General features: G+C 39.6%; 1 protein-coding gene across 6 annotated transcripts in view; it reads right to left on the reverse strand.

The window, feature by feature from the left end:
* LOC149164359 (uncharacterized) overlaps positions 1-24,181 on the reverse strand; it is a 240,123-nt gene that overhangs the window by 134,911 nt on the left and 81,031 nt on the right. For 2 of the 6 annotated variants that reach the window (XM_089432077.1, XM_089432076.1), the window contains exons 2-3: positions 2,971-3,078; positions 2,609-2,778 (exon numbers count right to left, since the gene is read on the reverse strand). In XM_089432077.1, the coding sequence (XP_089288203.1) occupies positions 2,609-2,778; positions 2,971-2,991 (191 nt within the window). In that variant the 5' untranslated portion in view covers positions 2,992-3,078. Of the gene's footprint in view, positions 1-2,608; positions 2,779-2,970; positions 3,203-24,181 lie in introns of all 6 variants that reach the window. The other 4 variants (XM_089432075.1, XM_089432074.1, XM_089432073.1 and 1 more) reach the window with 2 other exon arrangements.

Raw genomic sequence — 24,181 nt, forward strand, 5'->3', positions numbered from 1 at the left:
TGTTGGGTAGGCCAGTTTCGACACCCAGATTGTACTCTGATATTGCTTAATAAGAAAACCCTCAAATAGTTGCACTAGTTTTCCCGCACTAGGTTTTTCCGGGGACATTGGTCCAAAAATAATGGTGTCATGTGGTGTGTTTGTTCTTGTCTCTTTTAGTTGTTGATCTGTAATATGTTGAGAATGCACTGGTGTTTATTTTCAGTATTTACTTTGTAAATAACTTGTTAAAGAAAAAATAACAAGTAGGTAGGAATAAATCAGAAAAAGTGCATGAAGGGTTTCTAAACTAAGTAAACTTAGAAACTTCAGCAATGACAAGGGAAACCAAAAGAACTCTTTATCTACATCCTAATGACAAGAACAGACATCTCACTCAATCTACAAATCAGTATCACTCAAAATATAAAACTTATGTTCTGAAGAATACTGAAGTGCGCACAACTCAGTCCAGTGATAACAGTTTATCACAAGTTTCCAGTAATTAAAATATTTCACAAAAGATTAATTTAGGATGGTTAGATCTAGTGTTACTTGGGAGCGGGAGCAAAAGCGGGGAGCGAGAGTGAAAACGGGAGCGGGAGCGACATTTTTAGAAGCTCCCGGTTTGAGAGCGAATCCCAGAGCGTTTTTTATATAATATATACATTTTTTATATTTTTTTATATTTTGATACATATATGTCAACAAAAACATGTAGAATAATGAATTAGATATAAAAAACACAAAAAAACATAGATTGAACCATATAACAACAATCATCTAGAAGTTATAATCTTCATCAACCACATCCACAAGTTAGTAACATAGTAACATACAACATATTGAGTCTCATGATTCATCAATCTTAAAGTTTCAAGCTTTCAAAATTCAATATATAACATTTATCATCATTGATCACCAAAGTTGTACTTGTAAGCTAAGTGTAACCATTACAACAAATGATATCTAACATGAAATGAAATGTTATAAAATGAAATGAATGAAACAACTTTCAACTTTCATGAAGCATCATATTCATAATTCATTACTAATGAGTTATAAATGCCAACTTCAAACTTAAATTGTCATATACTGTTTAAAAAAATATCATAATAAATATGAAAGACTCAATAGTTATAAAAGCTACTAGAAACTAGAAAAGAGAAGTAAATCTATTATCTATTTCTTATGCTTGGGCCTCTTGCCACCACGAGAAATGTCTAATTTTTTAGTCTTGTTGGAAAATCAGGATCTTTGTCATTAATATCACCCTCTAAGCATTAATATCCAGAGGTATCTTTGTCATTACCTCTATATCTGTATAGGGATCTTTGTCATTAATATCACCCTCTAAGCATTAACATAAGATAGAACAAGCATAGCATGTCAAGTCAAGATTTTGTTTGAGTGATACGTACATTTTTAGGAGGGTCATGATAGAGGAGTTCGACAACCAATGTCACTAACATCAAGGTACATAGAGGGATTGGTGCTCTTGATTAAATACGAATTCCATACCCTAATACATGACAAAATTCAATGAAAACATTGCAATCCCCCAATCCTGAAATCCTGAAAAACTGATAAGTCTATTGGATTTTGAATGAAATCTAAAATTCTACTTTCTCCATATGAAATCCAATGAGGCCGGAACCACTCTCAAACATCCTCAGTCATTTCATGGTAATGTTAAAAATTTAAGTAGAAGGATGAAAATGAAGATCAAGAAGAATGTCACTTTTACTTTAAGAATTTAATATTACCATGAATAGCATATCAATACTAGGGCCTAGACTTGATCATTAAGCTGCTCCATTCAAAAATTATTTGTTTCTTTAAAAAAAATTACATTTCGAACATTACTATAAAAAAAAAATTGCAAAAAAGGAAAAACGCTCCCGAAAAGGCAGGGAACGAAAAAAATTTTAGGGAGCACACTCTCGACCCTCTCCCGAGTCGCTCCCGCCCAGAGCGCGGATTTGGAGCGGGATCGAGGGGGGGGGCGGCGCTCCCCCACAACACTGATTAGATCCTTCCTCTATGTGACAATTTTACATATCGCTCCAAGGATCATATCAACTTGTATCGACAAAGATGACTGTCCTAAGACAAGAAGACATTCGTAGCAGAAAAAGAGATTGCCCCTTTTATCAACAAGCTTTGAGGACAAAGCTTTTTGAAGAAGGCGGCAATGTTATGAATATAATTATGTAAAAGTAATAAATATAGATAATAAATAATAAACATAATAATATGTAAATAAATAATAATTAGTTAAACAAAGAGACATGTCTAAGGGGACATGACCATTCATAAAGGGACACCTGCTTGGTATATAAGCAGACCCCTCACTCTCAATTGTATCATCATCCTCATTCATACAGTTTTAAAATATATTCTTGTATCTCAATGGAGATCTTTATATTCCAAGTCTTCTAGAGTATTTAACTTGAAGACTTCAAGAATGAACTTTCTTCGTTCCACTTGTTCACAAGAGTATGAGTTTACAGTGAATGAAATTAATGCAGAATTTAATGAAGAATAATATAAAATAGAAGTTAGCCATGGTATTCGGGAACCGGAATAAAGCTATCATGTTTATCAATGGAAGGATTTAGAATAATACCCTTCACAAAACCAGCAAGGTTCATTTGGCACATGCCCCTGTTCCCAGCATGATTGCCCTTTGGCAATAAGCAGACCTGATCCTTTACATCTGGGACATTTTGAGCGCTTTCCCTTTTTTGCTTCAAAAGCAGTTCCCAAATTCCTAAAGAGTTTGTTGACTGTTTCCCACTACAGAAGACAAAAATAAATTGAAGAAACCAAATGTCAAAATCAACCAAAATATTAGTGAATCCATCCTTTATTTACTAAAATTGCTTAAAAAAACTTCTTAGGACTGAAAAAGCCAGAATCCATCAGGGAAGACTTCAAAACCATGACTTCCATATAAAACTAAAAAGCAGAACATGAAACTAGGTTTACCTTCTGTTCAATAAGCTCCATATTGCTAATGCAGATTATTATCAGCTAGTCAGAGATGACATATCGGCCTTTCTATTTCATGAAATATGTAGCACAATTACCAGATCTCTGCTATGGAAGAAGTTTCATATCAGTTGGCATCATTTGAAGCGGTACCACCACTGCAACATTCAGTATTAGATGCTAAAGATTCTTCCAATATGGTAACCCTCAAGGAGAAATTATCAAAATCCTAACACAAAAACATGAAACATGATAAGCATCTTAGCACATGGTTAACTTATGCTTTCTACCATATAGTACAAAGCAAGATATTTGATGAGTTCATAACAGCACTGATCAATGTTCAAAAGGACAATACGAAAAAAAATTCAATTAGGGTGTTCCAAGATCCCACCAAAAGCATTCATAACTTATAAAAGTAAATATCAATTTTTCAAAAGCAAAAACTTTCTTGATTGCAAGGTAATATTCATGGGTGGGCAGCTTTGCTTGGGGCCTGACAACTTCTTGGCCACTATGTTGGTTTCTGGCAGTGCATCCAAACATCAGTCTTGTATTCTCTAAATATTGCACCACAAGTTTGCATCTGAATGAACTGTAGTTACTGTCTCTGTCTTTCAAAAGTTGTTTTCTGATGAGCAAAGCACTCAAGTTACAACCAAGGATTTTCTATTCATCCACAGCCCCCAGAATGTATCCGATAATGCCTAATATGACCTCATTGTAGAACTGACTGCAATGAGGTAATATCTCTTGTTATGTAAATATTTATTTTTCTCCATAATAAAAAGCCGTATTTTCTTGCACTCCCTCCCCACCCCCAAAAAAAGAAAAAGGATGATCATATAAATCAATGACCCTAATATATGCATTAACTGGCAAATTTAACCACAAGGATATATGCAAGAAATACAGCATGTATAAATTTCAGGTATCACCATTTCAAGCTGCAATAAAAGAAAAACTCTCTCAATATCTCAAATGATTTGATGCCTTTCTCTATTGTGAGTTCTTCAGCCCCAGATGTTAGGAGTGGTCCTACAGCTTCAGGCACAGCCACCACCAAGAAGGTTGATGCCACCCAAAATGACTCCCGACAGCCTCACCACCCCAGGCCGCTGACCACCGAACATTTTCTGGCAGGCACTTGGGATGGTGACATCTGCAGTTTGCACTATGGATTTAAATCACAAGCAGGGCTAACTCCATCCTCCCCATTCCGCAGCTGCATCTTGGACTAGGCTATGCTTCTTCAGAGGTTCTCCTCCACTTTATGGAGTTTTCCTTCATGGGATAACCTATGCTTAATCATTTCATGTGCCACAGCTCTTGAACTCATTTCATATCATTTTATTGGGGTTGGTCCTCTTACTGAACAGATTAACAATCTTGCAAAGATTGGTCAAGATGCTAGAATAGCACCATGCAGGACAAGTGCCCACTATCACCTCGGCACAAGTCTCCACTCTTTAGGCCAACTCCTGAAATGCTACAGGAGGCTTCCCTACAAAATCAAAACACTCAATCATAAGATTAGTAAACCAGTGCCCATAAATCTCTATTGGATGAGGAGATCTAGGAGTTAATTTAGATTATTGCAACCTAAAAATGATATTCTACCTGAGTAAATTGCAGACCAGCAATCAGAACACTCAATAAAACAGTGAGATGGAGCGTAGTACCTCAACAAATGATAGAAATACACAAAATGAAATGAAATGATATTTTAAGGTCCACGAGACTAAAATTAGTCTATGAGACCATTAGTTCCCTGTTTTTCGCTCTTTGCAATTCAGTCCTTTCCCGATTCAAATTGATTATGAGCTGAACCAACCTTCTAACAATCCCCTCCTCGCGATTTTATCGTAAAAGCGCGATTTTTTCATTTAGCCGATTCAAATCGCTATACAATCGCCACCGATTTTTATCTAAATCCCGATCGCGATGTGTGCAACACTGATCCCCTCGCTAAAAAGACAATGCCAAGAAACTGATGCTAACATGTTCTCATAACTTTCTCTAATGTCTTTGAATGCATCACATTCCAAAATGAAATGTTTTTCCAATACCACAGCACCAGACGTGCAAAATGTACACACCCGTTCTTCCCAAGCTTCTTTAGGCCTTTTCCACCGTCCTGTTTCACACCGAAGTTGATGTGAGTTGGTCCTTAATTAACCAATAAAAACCTTTGCCCTCCACGAAATGCTAGCTCCAATGAACTCTTTTTGTTGTAAATCACACGTAGGGTTGAATTCCTCAATGTAATATTTCTTCTTTCTACCCAACTCTTTTCCCCATACCTTTTTAGGAAACTTCTCCATAACAAAATCCTTTAGCTCCTTGCTATTTGTGGGACAGGCATTGAGGTAGATATTCCATTTTTGCATCCATGTGTACTTTTGTTTCATCCATGTTTTCTTTCTTTCACTAATGCCTTCATTGAAGATAACATTAGGCCATCCACCTACTCTCATTTGTTCAATTCTTTTTAGGTATCTTATGAGCTGCACCATAGCAATTGCTTCAATGGAAGTTGCTCCTGTTTCACTCAACATTATCTCATAAGGTACCGAACTTTTTATTTTGAAATTGCTCATGATCAAGCGTTTTTGGATTTTCTCAATTTGTTTCCATTTTGAAACGGGAGTGCTGCTAGCCCACAATTCACACCCATATAGCATCACTGGACAAACTAAGAGTCCAAAAAGCACTTTAATCGTTTTCCAATCCCATAACTCTGCCTCTCTACATCTGTTTGAAGAGCATATAATGCTTTCCACATATATATTTTATTAATATTTGAATGATGATTTACAAATGTGGGAGGCCCTGGCTTAAATATAGCGCAGGAGCCATTACACGAGGGGGCATGATCTTTGACCGTGCCTCCTTAGTTTAGAGAATCAATTAAATAAATTTTACATAACATTGCCTTCCTCAAAGCGTAGGTAATGAAGGATGTTGCTGACAGAATGCTTCGGTCTCCCAAGAAGCTTCTTCTTCTGGAAAGTCCTTCCACTTAATCAGGTATTCTTTGATTACTCGTGATCGCAACTTCTTTTCTCTAACAGTGATGACTCCTTCTGGTTCTAAAATGATCTTCCCTTCGTCATCTACAGTCGGAAGTGTTGTCTGTGTTGTTGGTGTTTTCCAAGTGCCTTTTTAAGGCAAGATACATGGAAAACGTTGTGAACACGAATTTTGTCAGGAAGGCTTAAGCTGTATGCTACTTGGTTGATCTTTTGTCAATCTGGTATGGTCCATAAAATTTTGGTGCCAATTTGTTTTTTCCCTTATGTTTTAAGGATAACTGCTTGTAAGGCTGAAGTTTAACAAATACTCATTCTCCAACTTCAAATTCTCTCTCTGTTCTGTTTCGGTCAGCCTACTGCTTCATACGATTTCTTGCAATGGTTAAATTTTCCTTTTGTGTTTGGACAACATTTTGGGTTTCTTCTCACTGATCTTTAACTGCTGGAAGTTTTGTCTCGATAATGGCAAGGTCCTTCCATTTAGGAGGTTCATAATCGTACAAGGCTTGAAATGGAATCATTTTCGCTGAAGTGTGGTAAGTGGAATTGTACCACCATTCGGAGAGATGTTGGTTGGTGTTTTCCAAGTGCCTTTTTAAGGCAAGATACATGGAAAGCGTTGTGAACACAAATTTTGTCAAGAAGGCTTACGCTGTATGCTACTTGGTTGATCTTTTTGTTAATCTGGTATGGTCCAAAAAAATTTGGTGCCAATTTGTTTTTTCCCTTATGTTTTAAGGATAACTGCTTGTTTTCCATGTCAAATGCAGCAATTTTTTCGATCCATTTTTGTTGTTCTGTAGAGTGTTTTCTGTTGGAGGAGGTGTTGAAGGCTATTATGGTATGTTCGTATTAAGAATTTACTTCCCAATAGAGACTGTCCCCACTTGGCTAATGCATGCATAATGGCGAGCATTTCCTTGTTGTATGTACTTGTAGACTTGAGACATTCTTGCTTGTTGAGCTTCCTGCTTTCGAATGCTATTGGATGGCTATCTTGCATCAACACTACTCCTATGCCAAAACCTTAAGTATTGTATTCAATTACAAAAGGCTTTGAAAAATCTGGAGTTGCTAATAGAGGTGCCTTGAACATAATTTCTTTTAAGTCTTCAAAACACTTTTCTGCTTTATCATCCCATTGAAAGGAGTTTATTTTCAACAGATTTGTTAGGGGTGCGTGTTGTCGCCCAAAGTGTACACCTAAGGCGCAACACTCAGAGTAGATGTTGTCACTATGATCCCTACTCACTCCGTTTAGACTTTCTCCTAGCTAAGTCAAGGGGGGTAGTTCCTAAGAATGTTGATGAGGGGAAAACTTGTTGGAAAAATAAGTTCTAGGAGACTTAGGACAAGACAATTTGTTATTAATGTAACTTGGTTATTAATTAAGGCAAGTATTAATGATATGAGCGATGTTAAGATAGATTCAATTAAGCTTGATTAGGCAAACCACAAGATAGAAATGATAGACTAGTGCCTTCATACAACAATGCTCAATGATAAATCAAAGTACTTGCTAAGAAATGATATCAAGCTACAAAAATAACAGTGTTGGGAGAGAGATGAGTTAGACGCTGCAATGCAAGCTAAGCTACGATGAGGATGCAAATGACGATGCTAATCTGCTCCAATTACACTCAAGATAGTCAATTTAGAACAATTATTCAACTTGCAATCGAGGTGACAAGTATAGCTTGCCAACTTAACCTACAATGCTTCAAAGAGTTGACAATGATATCAATATGCTTCAAATTATAAATTGCCAATATGCTTATAACCAAAATATGAATTAAATCTTTAATCACAGGATTATTAGCTTATGATAGTTATAAATAAAGCAGCAAGAAATGATAAAAAAAAATTCACAATACCAACAATGCTTTTATAGTATTCCTTTACTTTCTTAGACAGTTGAGATAAGCAAGGATTCTTTTAGTCAAATAAACACTTATGGATGGCAAATGAGGGTGCTAAACAATACAAGAATTACTACTTAGACTAACCAGTAGTGTCCAAATGGAACAAAACCAAGTAGTAATTTTAAAGAATGCAAGTTAAGCAATTAGGCTAGGTTAGACAAATGTTTCAATGTGAGCGATGTAACTGTCTTGCAACCAGATTTATGAAGTACGTATGAAACACAGGATTGCAAGGTCGTTTCCACAAAAAGATTAATGAAACACTGTCATAACATATACCTTTAGCTATGCCACTTGTTTAGAATGCTCTTCACCTTATGAAATAACAATTAGGGGCTAGTGAGAGGTAAATAAAATGCAACCACAGCTGACTAAACATAAGTTAAGTGAGCAGTACCTAGCAATCGGATATAGCTAAGTAAATCCAAGAGTTAAAGTCCTCAAACAGACTAGCAATTAGAAACCAGAGATATGTGAGAGAGTGCAAATATTCAGGATTTAATGAGGCTGACAACAGTGATCAGATCTAACTAGTTAATGCAAGTGAAATCTGAATCAATCAGTGAATTGGGATTCTCAAGAAAACCACCAAGAAAGCACTAGCAATTAGATCATCAACCACTGGTATTTAAACTATCTAATGACAGAGGTTGCTAACAATGATTTATGCAAGAAGCAACTCAAAGCCTAGATCTGAACTAGGAAGTGAGATTTTGATCTAAATAGAAAATGCAACAGAGAGTTAGTATCTAGGCCAGGAAATGAGGTGATCACAATGATGACAAGCACTTCTCAAGCTACCAAATGCCAGAAATGAATGCACAAGAGGACACACAGTATGCTTCAGTGATAAAGAACCTGCAGCAGACTTCAAGAGACTCTCAGCCAAGTTAGAACAGTTACAAGGAACCAGCTGTCAAAAGAAAAAGAAGAAAGGTCTGGAAAGTTAATTTTAGCTGGAAAATTGATATGCTAATACAGAATCTTGAAGGGAAAGCCCTAACTGTATAAAAGATGAGAAAATTCTCCAATAAATGGAGCAAAACCCCTGCAAAACCACCAGTGTTAACTCTGAAAATAAATGGATTTTGAGGAGGTGCAAAATATCCCTGCAAAATAAAATTTGGACTTTGAAAAACACCCAGACACCAGTGAACAAAACTCCCAAGGTTAACTTAAATTTTAGTTCAGATCTTGAAATTTTTAAGGGGAATTTGTAATGGTTTCAGGACTTGCATCCCTCAAAATTTGGCAAATAACTCCAAAAAAAATTAACTTCAGACTTTATAAGCTCGCTGCACCAAGTAAAAGAAAAAGAAATAGGCCTTATGTTCAGTATAAATGGGAATTAGGCTTCTCAATGTAGTGTTCTTGGATCTCTGCAAAACAGAAAGATAACAAACCCCCCACAAAAAATGAAGTAAGATCCCTGCACAAAACAAGAAGGGCAGTGAAATTTCAAATTCTCCAAATCAGAATTTGATGGAAAAATAACTCAGAATTTGTATGAGAGCTCTGCCAAAAATTGATTTTGCAGTGATATATAGCTTCTAATTCTAGAGGCCTCCTAAAAAATTGTAAATTGCTTCAAGCCACTAAAATATGAGCTTGTGCCCAGACTTTATGATGAAATCCTTAGAAATTCCTTGAGGAAATCTTGAAAAAAAGGAAAAAAAACAGCCTTTCAAAAATTTCTTAAGGACTGAAACAAAATATTTTGCCAATTTTATGATTGAGGAACCCTTTTAAGAAGTCGTCTATCTCAATTTAAATTATGTCAGTAATGATAGGCCTGAAAAAGCCTGCGGTTCTCTTGAAGTGATAGTTCCACAGCCTCTGAAGTTTGATGATCCCTAAAGCTTGTGGCTTCCTTGAAAGGATCTGCAAAAAAAAACGTCTGAAACCACAAGAAGATTTTTATAAATTCGATTCTTAAAAAAAATTGAAACCCTTGAAAATATTCAATTTAGGAGACCGCAAAAACCACAAAATTGCTTATGGCCCCTCACAAATTCCAAGGTTTTGCCAAATTGAACCAAAAAAAAAAAAGCCTCTCAAATTTGCAAAGAAAGAAAAACCCCGTCAGAAAATTTATGATTGGAAACCCTCTAGAATTTATTCGAATTAATGCATAGGGTGGCCTCAAAATGCCTGCGGCCCTCTCAGAAAAGGGTAGATAGACTGCAGAATTTCTCAACCCTGTGACCAGATTACGGAACATGTAACAGGGTATGGATAGGATATGACAAGTTGATGGCAGTAGTGTAACAACAGTAGCATGATCAGTTTTGAAGACCTACATTGAAGAGATATTGGATATAATTTGAAATATTTTGAAATGTGGTCCACACCAGTGTATATAATATCGCCGAGATATCACCGATTTTCATAAATATCGCGATATTTTCAGGGAGACGAAATATCGCCGAGAAAATATCGCGATATTTTGTCTCCCCGAAAATATCGTGATATTTCCGAAATATCAGCGATATCTCAAGTAAATATCGCGCTACAACTTAAAATATCATCGGGAGACAGTAAAAATTGCTGCCACGGCTATAAAAGTCCAATTTTGTTTTTTTTCAATCATTTTCATTTCTGATTGCTGGAGAAGGAAAGGGAGAGCTATGTGCTTGCTGCCAAGGAGGGTTTGAGTGTTGAATAGCTATTATCGCCACCAACAACAAAGATTTTGTTGATCTAAGCTTGAAGAACAGTGAGACAATTTCATTTCTTCCATTAACAGGTATGTTCAAATAAACCCCTATTTTAATGAATTTTTTGATAGTTTTAGGATTATTCTTGCTTGCCTATTTGCCTACAATCATTTTGCTTCTTTTTTTTTCCATTTGCTATGATTTTCATGCCCATGAGCAAATGCAAGGGTTTTAACTTTTCTCCACATTTGGAGAGCAAACTCCATTTTTTTTAACTTTCAAATACACCCTCTTATTGTCATTTATGGTTTTTCATTGAATTCACATTGCAAATAATGTAGCAAAAAATTTATTTTGTAAAATGATGTGGTTATTACTTATTAATTCCAATTTTTTTTTTGGTGCCCTAGGTTTGAGTTAGCTCACTACAAAATTCAAATATGCCAAAAGCCTTGTACCCATTTTGGTAGTATGGGAACCCTAATGGTGGGACAAATCAGGCATATCTTACATGCAAATTGTGTGGAACCAAAATGACAGGAGAGGTTACACGACTGAATACCATCTGGCTAGACTCACTGGACATGATGTTGGGATTTGTACAGTTTCTAGTCCGAAGCTTATACAAAAAGCTCTTGAGGCAATTGATGAAAAAGACAAAAAGAAGGAAGAAATAGAAAGAAACAAGGCTAAACGTGCAGGTAGATCTTTCGAGATATCTTCTCCTGATTTTGATGTTGAGGGTAGTGGGAGGAGCTCCACAGCTGGCACATCATCACCTGCTACTGCTAGTGCAAGGTCATCATTTTTTGTTCCACGAACAGGACATGGATCACAACCTAGCATAAAATCGCTTGTTAGAAAAAAGGAGAAGCAAGAAGCAGATAGAGTCATGGGGAGGTGTCTTTTCTGGAGCGACTTACCTCTCAGCATCACCAAAACCAATCCATTTTGGCAACCAATGTGTGATGCTATTGTTGTTGTGGGCCCAGGGTACAAAAGTGCTACATATGAGGAGTTGCGGGGGCCAATTCTTCAAGCAGAAAAGCAGGACATCAACTCTAGATTGGCGGAGTTGAAAAAAACATGGGAAGTTACTGGATGCACAGTGATGTCTGATGGTTGGATAGATAGGAAGGGTAGGACCCTTCTAAATTTCTTGGTACATTGTCCTAAAGGTACCATGTTTATTAAATCGGTGGATGCATCAAAACATATCAAAGATGCAGCAACGATATGTGAGTTGTTAGATGGGTTCATTGGAGAAATTGGTGTGCAGAATGTGGTGCAAGTCATAACAAACAATGCAACTAATTATGTTCTTGACGGCAAGATGCTTATGGATTATGGGGAGGCATCGCACGTTGTTCTGGACTCTGTGTGCAGCACATTGTCTCGATTTGTTGCTTGAGGATATGGGGAAACTCTCCTTCATCAAGGAGGCGGTTGATATGGCTAGGAGCATCCCGAAGTTTATTTATAACCATGCTTTTGTTCTTAGTCTCATGAGGAAGTTCACTAGAAACAAGGAGTTGTGGCGTCCTGCAATCACACGTTTTGCCACAAACTTTATTACTCTTCAGTCTTTGCTTTGATGTCAGTTTGAGTTGAAGCAAATGTTTGTGTCTGATGACTGGCGTAATTGTAGATACAGCATGAGATAGGACGGGAAAGCCATTGCAAAAATGGTGTACTCTAAAACGTTTTGGCGTGGAGTAGAAGAAGCATGCTCAGTTAGTGAACCTATAGTAAAGGTTCTCAGATTGGTAGATGGGGAGAAGCCTGCAATGGCTTATTTGTATGAGGCCATGGATAGGGCCAAGGAGGCCATTCGTTCTTATTATGCAGACAAGGGTTTTACTGGCCTTGATAGGCATATGATGTTATGGGATGTGATTGATAGTCAGTGGACAGGGATGCTTCATCGACCCATTCGTGCAGCAACACTCTTCCAAAACCCCGCATTTTCATACAAATGCAGTTTTGATTTTGATGGCAAGGTGATGGAAGGGCTCCATTCCTATATTCATAGGATGGTACCTGATCCTGAGCTTCGTAGCAAAATCAATCGCGAGATACAGTTTTATCGGGATTGTGTTGGCCTATTTGGCTTTGATGATGCTATTAGGGAAAGGACCCTCTTCATGCCATGTAAGTGACAAGTCATCACTCATTAGAAATTAGAAATTAGAAATTAGAATTTTCAATTTAGAATTTCTTTACTTATAATTCTATTTTTTTTAAATTCAATTATGTAACTTTTATTTGAAAGTTTAATTATGTTTTAAGTTTTTGAATTTTTTATTTCTTTATTTTGTTGTAGATATTTGGTGGCGAAGCTATGGTGCAAGGGCACCAAATTTGCAGAAATTGGCCATAAGAATCTTGAGTCAAACATGTAGCTCTTCAGGGTGTGAACGCAATTGGAGTGTATTTGAGAAAATACATGCAAAAGAGCACAACAGGTATAACTTTGAGCTCCAACCTTCAGTTGAGCAATTACACTTATTGTAATTTTTAATTTTTAATTTATGACCTTCAAGTGTCAAAAGTCAAGAGTCAAGACTCATTAGTTTTTTTGACACTCTTACAGGTTGGAGTTCGCATGCCTCAATGATTTAGTGTATGTGCATTACAACATTCGACTTCGAGTGAGGCAAATAGAAGCACCAATGGATCCAGATGCCATTTCCTTAGACAATATTGATGTATTGTCTCAGTGGAAGGTGAAGTTTGAGGAGCCCATCTTGGAGGAGTCACCTTCATGGTTAGAGCCAGATGATCCATTAGAACAGGGGCAGCAAGAGGAGGAGGAGGAGGAGGAGCAGCACTCGGAGGAGGAGGAGGAGGAGCAGCACTCGGAGGAGGATCAGCATCAACACCATCTGTTATAGATATAGGAGAGCACAGCTCCATACCTAGCACTCATTATTTGACATTAGGTTCAGAGGCAGGGTCAGAGCCTTCTACTACTAGGGGCAAGCCTGGCAAACAATCCATCATGTTTTCCTATAAAAGGGGGAGAGGGCAATGATTTCAGATAGATAGCTGCTAGTTTTATTTGTTATGCTACATATAACTCATGATGATGAGATACTTTTATATATGTGATGTTATTTTGTATTGGTTCTCCACATTTGAGTCTTTGAATGGACAATTATCAGGGATCAGCAGGATTTGGTATCGCCTTTCATGTATCATTTCTATTTGACATCATATATATCAGTGCTTTCTTCATATTTATGTGCCAATGTGTTTATTTCATGTTGTTATTGCTTTATATGTTTAAAACTCTGGAAAAAATGAATACATTATGCATTTTTTATGCTTGCCGATATTTGCCGATATTTTCGCCGATATTGCCGATAAGATATTTTCTGGACCCTCACCAATATTTTGCCGATACCGATATTTTCAACACTGGTCCACACAAAGTTGAAGAAGGAGGTGAGTGCTTCCACTAAAGTTGGTGCCTCAATCAGGTTGAAGCCTACAACAAGTCAAAGCTTTCACATCCTTGAGGTTGGTGCCTTAATAAGGTTGTAGCCTATTGCAAGTGGCTACTTGCACATTTTCGAGGTTGGTTCTTCAATCAAGTTGTAGCCTACTGCAAGTAGTTGTTTTCACATCTTAGGGTTGGGTGCCCCTAGTAGGTCAATGCTTACAAATCTATGTAATTAATTGAATAAAAAGAAGAAAATGAATTTGTAGTTTTATCCCACAAGGATTTCCATGTAAAAGCTTATGCCCTCTTGTGTTGATGTGATGATGGCTTCTTGATGCATGGTTTCATTTGTTGTTGTGATGATAGTTATTATGATACACTGTTGTATAATTAATTATTGATGAAACGTGTTAAAATTAAAAGTTTGTTGTCACACTGATTCACCCCCCCCCCCTCGCACTCTCAGTGTAATCTTTGGTCTAACATGTGGTATCAAAGTGGTTTCCTTCAGATATATTTAACTAATGGAAGGTTGATTTTAGGAAAGATGGCCATGATTAGATCAATAAGAAAACCTGCAAACAAAAAGGATTTCTGTATGCTCAGCAAAAAGAATTATGGACTCATGAACATTTATAAACTTTTACCTTTCATTAAGTATTTCAATAATGCTTCAATAGATTTTCCTTTTTTAAATAATAAATTTCTCAATTGATGCTTGGTAAAAAAAAAGAAAAAGGCTTCATAAAAATTTTCTTCTTTTCGATGTTGAGACACGATATACTATCACTGAGAAACAAGCTTATGCCCTCATTAAGTCACTCAATTATTTTTGGGCAGATGTAGGGTACAACAAGATATATGCCTGCGTCCTATACCCCATCGTGAAAGATGTGTTGTCGCAAACAAATGGCCTTGGGTCAAGGGGAAAATGGGTAGTGAAAATACAAGAATATGATTTGGGCATTCGCGCCAAAAAGATCATCAAGGGGCAAGGTTTGGCTGAAATGTTGTCTAAGGATAATAACAAGGTCATCCAAAAAGGGGACAGCGAGCAAGTGTGCACCACTGCCATTGAGCTAGAAAACGATGAATGGGATTCTGATATATCATATACTACTTACACAACTTAACTGTCCCTCTTGGCTTAGTAGATCATAAGAGAAGAGCCCTTAGATTAAAGGCTAAGAAGTATTGTTTGACCCAAGAAGGTCTTAGCTGGATGAGCCCAGATGGAGTAATCCTCCGATGCGTAAGTAAAGATGAGGCCCAAAACCTAGTAAAAGAATTTCATGCTAGATTTTGTGAAGGACATTATGCCGCTAGGACTACTGCGCACAAAATATTTGGGGGGGAGGATATTATTGGTTGTCTATTTTTGTTGATACACTAAACTTTGTTAAAAGAAGTCAGTCATGCCAAATGTTTGTAGGGAAGCAGCAACTCACCGCCATGCCCCTAAAGAATGTCATAGTAGAAGTCCCTTCTCAACAATGGGGCCTAGATTTCATTGGGGAATGCAAAGATAATTCAAGCAACAAGCATAAATGGATCCTTACTGCCACTAATTATTTTACAAAATGGGTGGAAGCCATACACACAAAGAAAGAAATTGACCAGGTTGTCATGGATTTCCTTGAGGAAAGGATTATTACTAGATTTGGTGTGTCCACCAAGGTTGTGACTGATAATGCCAAAGCATACGATTCTATGGCGTTAACATCATTATATAACAAGTATGGGATAATCTTAGCACATTCATCTAACTATTACCCTCAAGGAAATGGCCAGGCTAAATCAAGCAACAAAATCCTCACAAAAAAAAATTAAGCGAACGGTGGGAGAAAATAAGTGGAAATGGGATAGTAAGATCAAGTATGCCTTATGGGCTGATTGCACCACTATAAAGGCTTCGACTGGATATAGCCCATTTTAATTAGTCTATAGAGCAGAGGCTAAGTTACCAATCCAACTTCAATTGCCTATCCTTGAGTGCTTGAAGGCTTTCCCTGATCAGCAAGACGTCGTGCAAGCACAAATTGATCAACTCATTGAGTTTGATGAAGTTAGGAGAAGATACATCGATCAGCTTGGCCGAAGTCATGAAAAGATGAAAAACGCTTTTGATAAACATGTCAAGAATAAGGCTTTTGAGTCGAAAACCTTAGTTCTCTTATGGGATTAAAGGAGAGAGAAGCCTGGCATGCTTAAAAAGTTGGATAATCTATGGTCGGGTCCCTATTAGATATCTGATATAACTAGTATAAACTCCTACAATCTAGAAACTCTTAATGGAGAATCCATTCCCCTCCCTATGAATAGGCAACTCCTCAAAGAGTATTTTCCTGAAGGCTCTTGACATCTTGTACTATATGCATGTTCGGGTAGGTGTAACATTCCTAAATGGGAATTAACAGCGAATACCAAGCATTGAACTACGAACAGCAAAAATAATCAAACCATGGACACATATTAAACACACAATGAATCCAACGGAGTAAATTGAGTCATTTTATTAATTATATGGAAACTAGGTACAAAATATGAGCTAAAATGATAGAACCTAAGCTTGCTATGTGTTGTCACTCACTGCATTGTGGGTTTCAAATGGGCAAAGTTGCCCAAGAGCAGTGAAGTTTGGAGCCCCTTACCCATGCCACAAAAGATCTTAGAGTTGAATCAAACCCTCTCCATTGCATAGTGCTCGGAAATAGCTTTCCAACGGTATATGGAAGTCCCAAAATGGACTCTCGGGGCAGAAGATAAATCATTTTGAAGGTCTACCTTGGAAAAACCCAGCAAAGCAAAAAATGGCTAAGTATGGAGGGAAAATCGGTGGATTCCTGGGACTCACACTTAAGGATTATCGGCAGTTCTCGACATCGAAGGCCGATATCGCAATCCCGCAAATCGGTTGTCATCGCAGGCACGCAGTCACAGCATACTCCAAGAACTCGCAGGGGCCGATCTGCGATATAATGTTGTATCGTCGGGGAAGGACTAAAACAGTTTAACACAGGAGAGGCGGACAAAACAGGGATGGGCGACCCCCTTTCTCTCTCCTCCACGTGGCGGTATCCTGCACCCCACAGTCCCACATTATCGGCGATTGCAAAAATAGGGAGGTTGCTCCCCCAATAACCTTGCAGGATTGCGACCTTGCAAGGCCGATTTTGCAATATAGGGTGAAATCGTCGGGGGAGGTCCAAATTTTATTAACAAAGGAAATTCCAACAAAACAAGGGTTGGACCTCCCCTTTCTCTCTCCTCCACATGGCATCGACGATCGGTGGAGGTTGCTATTCCAAAATGGTTGAAAATCATCGACATTGCGATATACAGCAAAATCGTCGGGGAGGGCCGAAAACCAAATACAAAGGAAAAGCACGACAAAACATGACGAGCATGCCTTTTTCTCTCTCCTCCAGGGGCCACATGGCAACATGTGATTGGTTCTCAGAGCAGACATGGCAGCTGACGTCACCAATGACGTGGCAGTACAGATGCTGACGTGGCAGACGAACATGTGTCACTCGGTTTTGGCGTTTTCAAGGGTCCTATGGGGCCATTTCCAGGTGACATGTGTCACCACTCACAGGGTGACATGTGGCAAAGATGACGTCATCTCGCATATCGGCGATCGCAACTGCTTAGCGGAAAAACTTAAGGGAAAGTGTATTCAACGCCAGATGCGGGATTGCGATTGCGATAAGAAAAAGGGCCCCTTGAATGCAATGTTCCATAGACTATATTTCATAAGAATTTCACATCCAAGATATCGGCCGCTGCGGTGTAAGGGGTTATTAAAGGTTTTTCAAGCAACAAAGGAAAAGGCCCCCACACAACAATTGAAAGCCTTAGCGCCCAAAAGACTAAGCGCTCGGTTCAAGCCCTCGATCACATAAATAAAGAAGCGGAAAGGGGTTGTATTCCCAAGGGCGTAAAGGGCAGTCGGGTTCGCCTATTTCACAGTGTTCCTGTGTTAAAAGGCCAGCGTTCGAAAGGCTCCTGGGTACTCCATGAAACACTTTTCAAGGCACCGATATTATCTAACATAAAGTTAAAAGGGCGTATGAGTTGACAGTTGATTCAGAGGTTGTTAAAGACTGAGAGTGACCCGAAATCGGCCAAGAGAGGATTAGCCATGACTTAGCAGAAATGTGCCAGGACCAAAGGCTAGCAAAGAAGAGTGGCATGAAGATATTTCCAAAAACCATCATTTCAGTTGTGATGGATTAATTCCGTTTTGTTGTTTTGATCATTGTATTGTTATTTTGTTTTGCTTTCAAGAAATGAATTTCCCTTTTGTAATAGTTAGAGGATTTACGCTGAGACAGCCATTCATACGGACAGCTGTAAATTTCCACCTGAAGATATTTCTGTAACTGATTTTCTTATCCTCCGTCTCATTATAAAAGGGAGGAAGAAACATTGAAGAAAGGTTCTGAATTCTAAGAAATAACTGTATGTGCTTCTGAAGTTGTATGGATTCCAGATCTACATCTTTCTTAATAGGAATGAAACAATGGTGATTCCCATGTTCGAGTATTACAGTATGTTGTTTCTCTATTAAATTTCCATTATGTCCGCACTTCCTCTATGATTTCAAGCAATTGTAGCTGCCAAAAATATCTCTTATATTCTTACAGATTCATTGGTGTTAACTAGTTAATACATATGCATGTATGCAAGTCTGAGATTATATCTTTAAAGTTGCGCTTCCTGAAATCATAGCATTCACTCTTCTTACATCCACCTGTCTATCTTTAGCTCAAATAAGTATAAAACTCTTGACGTTTCAAGCTCTATGTGATGAGTTATTACTCTCTTTCTCTTCTTTCTTCTTTCATTATTCTGCAAAATTTGATTAAACTGTAAGTCCTTGATTACTTGGCCTCCACTTGTTTTTGCCTTATTCTTGTGAGTTGTATATGTGAAAGGATACCAAAAATACATGGCTTATATCCTTGGATGAAGGAACCAACCCATGTTGTTATGTGTATATTTGTATATTTGTAATTACTATGTGTAGAAGATGCATGTGATGCCTTCGGTTTCTTGAGGATCATATGAGATACATAAAATTTACATGTGCCCAGGCACTGGTCTTGTAAGCAATCCAAGGTTGTCTCTGGGAGAGACAACACTATGCAAGCTGAGAAAAACCCAGAAAAGATAGCTCGAACCCAAGTGTGGAAGTGTCCCTAGAGGGCTCTGCGCACTACCCAAAGTTAATTTGTTGCTAGTTGTTCGTTGGAATGTTGATCTCAAGGCCGAATACTCCTCAGAATGCTCTGAAAGTTTAGCCACATACTCCTCTCACCAAACCCACAAAAACCCATAAATGGTTTGGGTTGAATCCAAATGATGTAGAAGCCCTCAAGAGGGTCCAAGTGGCTCTCTAGCTAGCTATATGCCCTACTAGAAATTCTCCCCTGTAGATTGCTCAGAAAATTATGAAATTTTAACCCCGGCCTATCCTCCAAATATCCACTAAATCCCAAAAAAATCTTGGGTTGGTTCCAACTGACTAGGAAGCCCTCAAGAAGTGCGAATTGCCCAAGATGGCATGTTTTGCGCACTACAGGAACATCTCTGCTAAATAGAGCTCAAATGTAGAAATTTCTCATTTCCCACCCCGGTTTTCAGTTTCTCCTTATTTCTCCCATATAGTTAAATGCCCTTTCCCATAACCATACATTTAACAAGCTGGAAAAAATAAATTTGTTGAAAACACAAATTCTGGAAATTTTACAGAATGCTGGAAATTGCAGAAATAAAAATCAGCAGTAATAAACAGCCATTAAAACACATTTAAACATTGACATTTTTGGTCAATGTGACCCTGGAAAAACCCCCTACAACTCTTGGGGAAAACCAGTTTGAGAGTTCTTTATTTCTGGAAAATGCCTTTTTACAGTAAGAGAAATATTCAGCAAAAATCAGCAAGCAAACTTTTACAACTTATCTCAGCCTTGCTGAAACTCAGCCTTGCTGAAACTCCGCCCTGCTGAAACTCCACTGTACAGACTTGCTGAAACTCAGCCTTGCTGGAACTCCGCCCTGCTGAAACTCCGCTGCCGAAACTCCGCTGCTGAAACTTTGCTCTGCTGAAACTCCGCTGCTGAAACTCCGCAGATGAAACTCCGCAGCTCACTGTCCAGAAATCTCCCTTGCTCTCTTGCTCTCCTTCTCTCAATCTGCTCATGAAAGAATTGAATGATCTTTTCCTCATTTTCCTCCTTTAATCTAACCCCAAGTGACTTTTGGTTGATCCAAGTGACTTTTGGGTGATCCCTAAATCCAATGGCTGAAATAGATTGAGATCGAAGGCTGAGATTAAATGCTCATTTAAATCTCACCTTTTATTTTTTAATTCACCCCACTTTAATAAAGACCCACTTAGTCATTTATTTCCAAAATCACTTTTCCTTTCTAATTTTTCATTGACTTTATAAAAGTCACTTTAAAATTAGACTTAGTAACTCTATCACTTAAAGTCACTTTTAAATTAGATTTAACTTTATAAAATTATAAAGTCACATTAGGAGAAAAATTAAATTCTTTTGGACACTTTTCCCTAGGCCAAAGATCAAAGCCTAAGGGAACCACCTGTCCTCCGGTACCAAATTTCAACACTCCCTCTTACCGAGGAAGGTGTTCCTCACCACACCCATCTTGTCTCTGAAGTAGACATGCTTGCCCCGTGGTAAGGCTTTGGTAAGAATATCTGCAACCTGCTCATCAGTGGAAATATACTCAAGCTTCACAGCTCCCTTCTGAACATAGTCTCTGATGAAATGATATCTGATCCCGATATGCTTTGACCTGTCATGAAATACTGGATTCTCCGTGAGTTTAATGCAACTCTGATTATCACAGTAAATCACTGAAGGTCTCAATGGCTGACCAAATAAGCCAAACAACATCTTGCGAAGCCAGATAGCCTCACAACTAGCTAGACTGGCTGCCATATACTCTGCTCCTGCTGAACTCAGTGCTACTGACTGCTGCTTCCGGCTGAACCATGACACTACTGCTGAACCCAACCCAAAACAGCACCCTGAAGTGCTCTTCCTATCAGACGCACAACCTGCCCAATCAGAATCAGTGTATCCTGCCAATCTCACTCCATCTCCCTGCCTGTAGTCCAGACCATAATCCACTGTCCCCTGCAAGTACCGCAAAATGTTTTTTGCAGCCACCCAGTGAACCTTCCTAGGCTCACACATAAACTGACTCATCGTGTTGACTGCAAAACAGATATCTGGTCTAGTGTTGACCAAATACATCAAGGAACCAATCAGCTGCTTGTACAATGTGGGATCCACCAACTCGGAATCCGAAGCATGAAGCTTCTTCCAGTTGGTGATCATCGGTGTCGACATGGGTCTACAATCCTCCATGTGGAATCTGCTAAGGATGTCCACAATATACTTCCCCTGCCCCAGGAAGAAATGCCCCTCCCCTGCCACACCTCCAAGCCCAAAAAGTAATGCATCAAGCCAATGTCCTTCATCTCAAACTCCGTCGCAAGATCTCTCTTGCAGTGCTCTATGAGTCTCTCTGCACCTGTAATGACCAAGTCATCCACATACAGCACCAGAATGAGAGGCTCCTCACCAATCACAATAAAGTAAAGGTTCGGATCTGCCTCACTCTTTGTGAAACCCATCCCCTGCAAATATGTATCTATCCTGGAGTACCAAGTTCTGGGAGCTTGCTTTAGGCCATAAAGGGCCTTCTTTAGTCTGCACACGTGGGACTCCTTCCCATGCACCTCAAAGCCCTGTAGTTGCTCAATGTACACCTCCCCCTGTATGAAGCCATTGAGAAATGCATTCTTCACATCCATTTGGTGGATCTTCCAACCCATCTCTGCTGCTATCGATATAATGGAGCGTATCGAAGTATATCGAGCCACGGGAGCGAAGGTCTCCTCATAATCAACTCCCTCTACCTGGGAGAACCCTCTAGCCACAAACCTTGCTTTGAATTTCTCAATGCTGCCATCTGCAGCATGCTTTACCTTGTAAAGCCATCTGGAAGTAACCACGGATTTGCCCTCAGGCCTCGGCACCACCCCCCAAACATCATTCTTCATGATAGAAGAATACTCCTCCTGCATGGCCTCTCTCCAGACCTGCTGGCTAGCTGCCTCCTCATAGCTAGAAGGCTCAGAGTCAAGGATGCTGGTAACCATCGCCATATAGCTACAAAACCTCTCAGGTGGTCTACTCTCTCTAACCGGCCTCTTCGGCTCAGCAACAGATGAGGCATCTCTCAAGGTGTCCTGAAGCCACTTGGGCTTCCTCTTTCCTGAGCGCACTTCTCCCACCGGAGAATGAAACTCCTCCTCCTCATCATCATCAGGAGCCTGAACTCCTGACTGTCTGTCTGTTGTCCTCCTGCCTGCACCTGAACCTGTAGAAGCTGAGGTACTGTGTGAACTGTCCATCAGTGGACTCCCTAGTGAACTGCTCTGCATGCTGCCCGGAGCACCACCCCTCTGGCTCGGTGAGCCACTGCTCACTGACGGACCTGACATCCTCATAGATGTACCTCCTGATCCTCCTGATCCCTGCCCACTGGATCCCTGCGACTGACTCAACTGCTGCTGAGGGTCTGGCTGATCTAGATACTCTAACTCCCGTGACCTCCTAAAGGCCCTGTCCTCCTCGAACTTCACATCCCGTCTGACAACAACTCTCCTCTGTGCAGGAATGTAAATCCGAAAGGCCTTTGAGGTCTCACTGTAGCCCACAAAGATACCCTTCTCTACGGTGGGCTTTAGTTTGGTCCTCTTCTCCTTGGGTATATAGGAGTATGTAATGCATCCAAAGATATGAAGATGACCAATATCAGGCTTCTTCCCAGAGAAAGCCTCCTCCGGAGTCATGTGCCCCAAGGCACGATGCGGACTCCTGTTCTGCAAGTAAACAGCTGTGTTGCAGGCCTCTGCCCACAAGAACAATGGCAACCCCTGATCATGTAACATGGCTTTGGCAGCCCCTATGATGGATCTGTTCTTCCTCTCTGCAACCCCGTTCTGCTGGGGGTTGTAAGGAACAGTGAACTCCCTCCTAATGCTTGCCTCCGCACAATAGTCAACAAACTCTCCAAGGGTGTACTCTCCTCCATTGTCCGACCTCAGGGACTTGATCTTCCGACCTGTTTGTGTCTCCACAAGAGCTCTGAACTCCTGAAACCGCTTGAAGACCTCACTCTTGGTCTTCAAAAAATAAATCCAGGTCCTCCTGGAGTGATCATCAATGAATAAAACATAGTACTCATATCCACTCAAGGAAACATGAGACATCCGACCGCTCACATCGGAATGAATCAAATCAAGTATCCCAGTTGCTCTGCTGTCACTGCTGGGAAAAGGGGATTTGGCAAACTTGCCCATTGCACAACCTCTGCAAGTATCAAAGTGATCAGTACTGAAATCTGGCACACCTGTAGTGATCTCCTGCAATGTCCTCAAGGCTCCATGATACATATGTCCCATCCTGCGGTGCTAAATCTCACACAGCTCAGAACTGCTAGCTCTGCTCTCGGTACTACTGCTCAATGCCAAAAGGGGCTGGAATGCAAACTTGTACACCTTTGCATGGCGTACACCTATCACTCTAGCTGAATCAGCTGGAGTGCCCCTGGGATACATCAACACCTGTGCTCCCCTGAACAGTACCTCATATCCTCTGTCCTCCAAAGCTGAGACGGATATGAGGTTCTTCCTCATCCCTGGCACATAAAGAACATCTGACACTTTCAAGGGAGGTTTGGACTCCCTCTGAAATGTCAGTGTCCCCACCCCGACTGCTCTAACAACTCTGTCATCACCGAGTACTACCTCTATATCAGTGCCACTCTCTGAAAGCTCTGAGAAGTACTCACGGACTCCTGTCACGTGACGTGAAGCCCCACTGTCCACATACCAGATACCTGGAGATGCTCCGCTAATCGAGGGAAAAGCATGCTCCCTCTGAACCTATGTGGCAGGTGATCCTGCACTAGAGGACTCACACGTAGTGAACGCAAACTCCCGGTCAAAACGACCTGCAAAGTCCTAAATCTCTGCTGACGCTACCACGTCCTGGTTCTTCCCCTTCTTCTTCTTCTTCTCCGGACACACAACTGCATAGT

Source organism: Pinus tabuliformis, chromosome 5_1 (assembly GCF_031772625.1).
Source record: "Pinus tabuliformis cultivar Carrire ecotype Pingquan chromosome 5_1, CPIR1, whole genome shotgun sequence".
Classification (NCBI taxonomy): Eukaryota; Viridiplantae; Streptophyta; class Pinopsida; order Pinales; family Pinaceae; genus Pinus; species Pinus tabuliformis.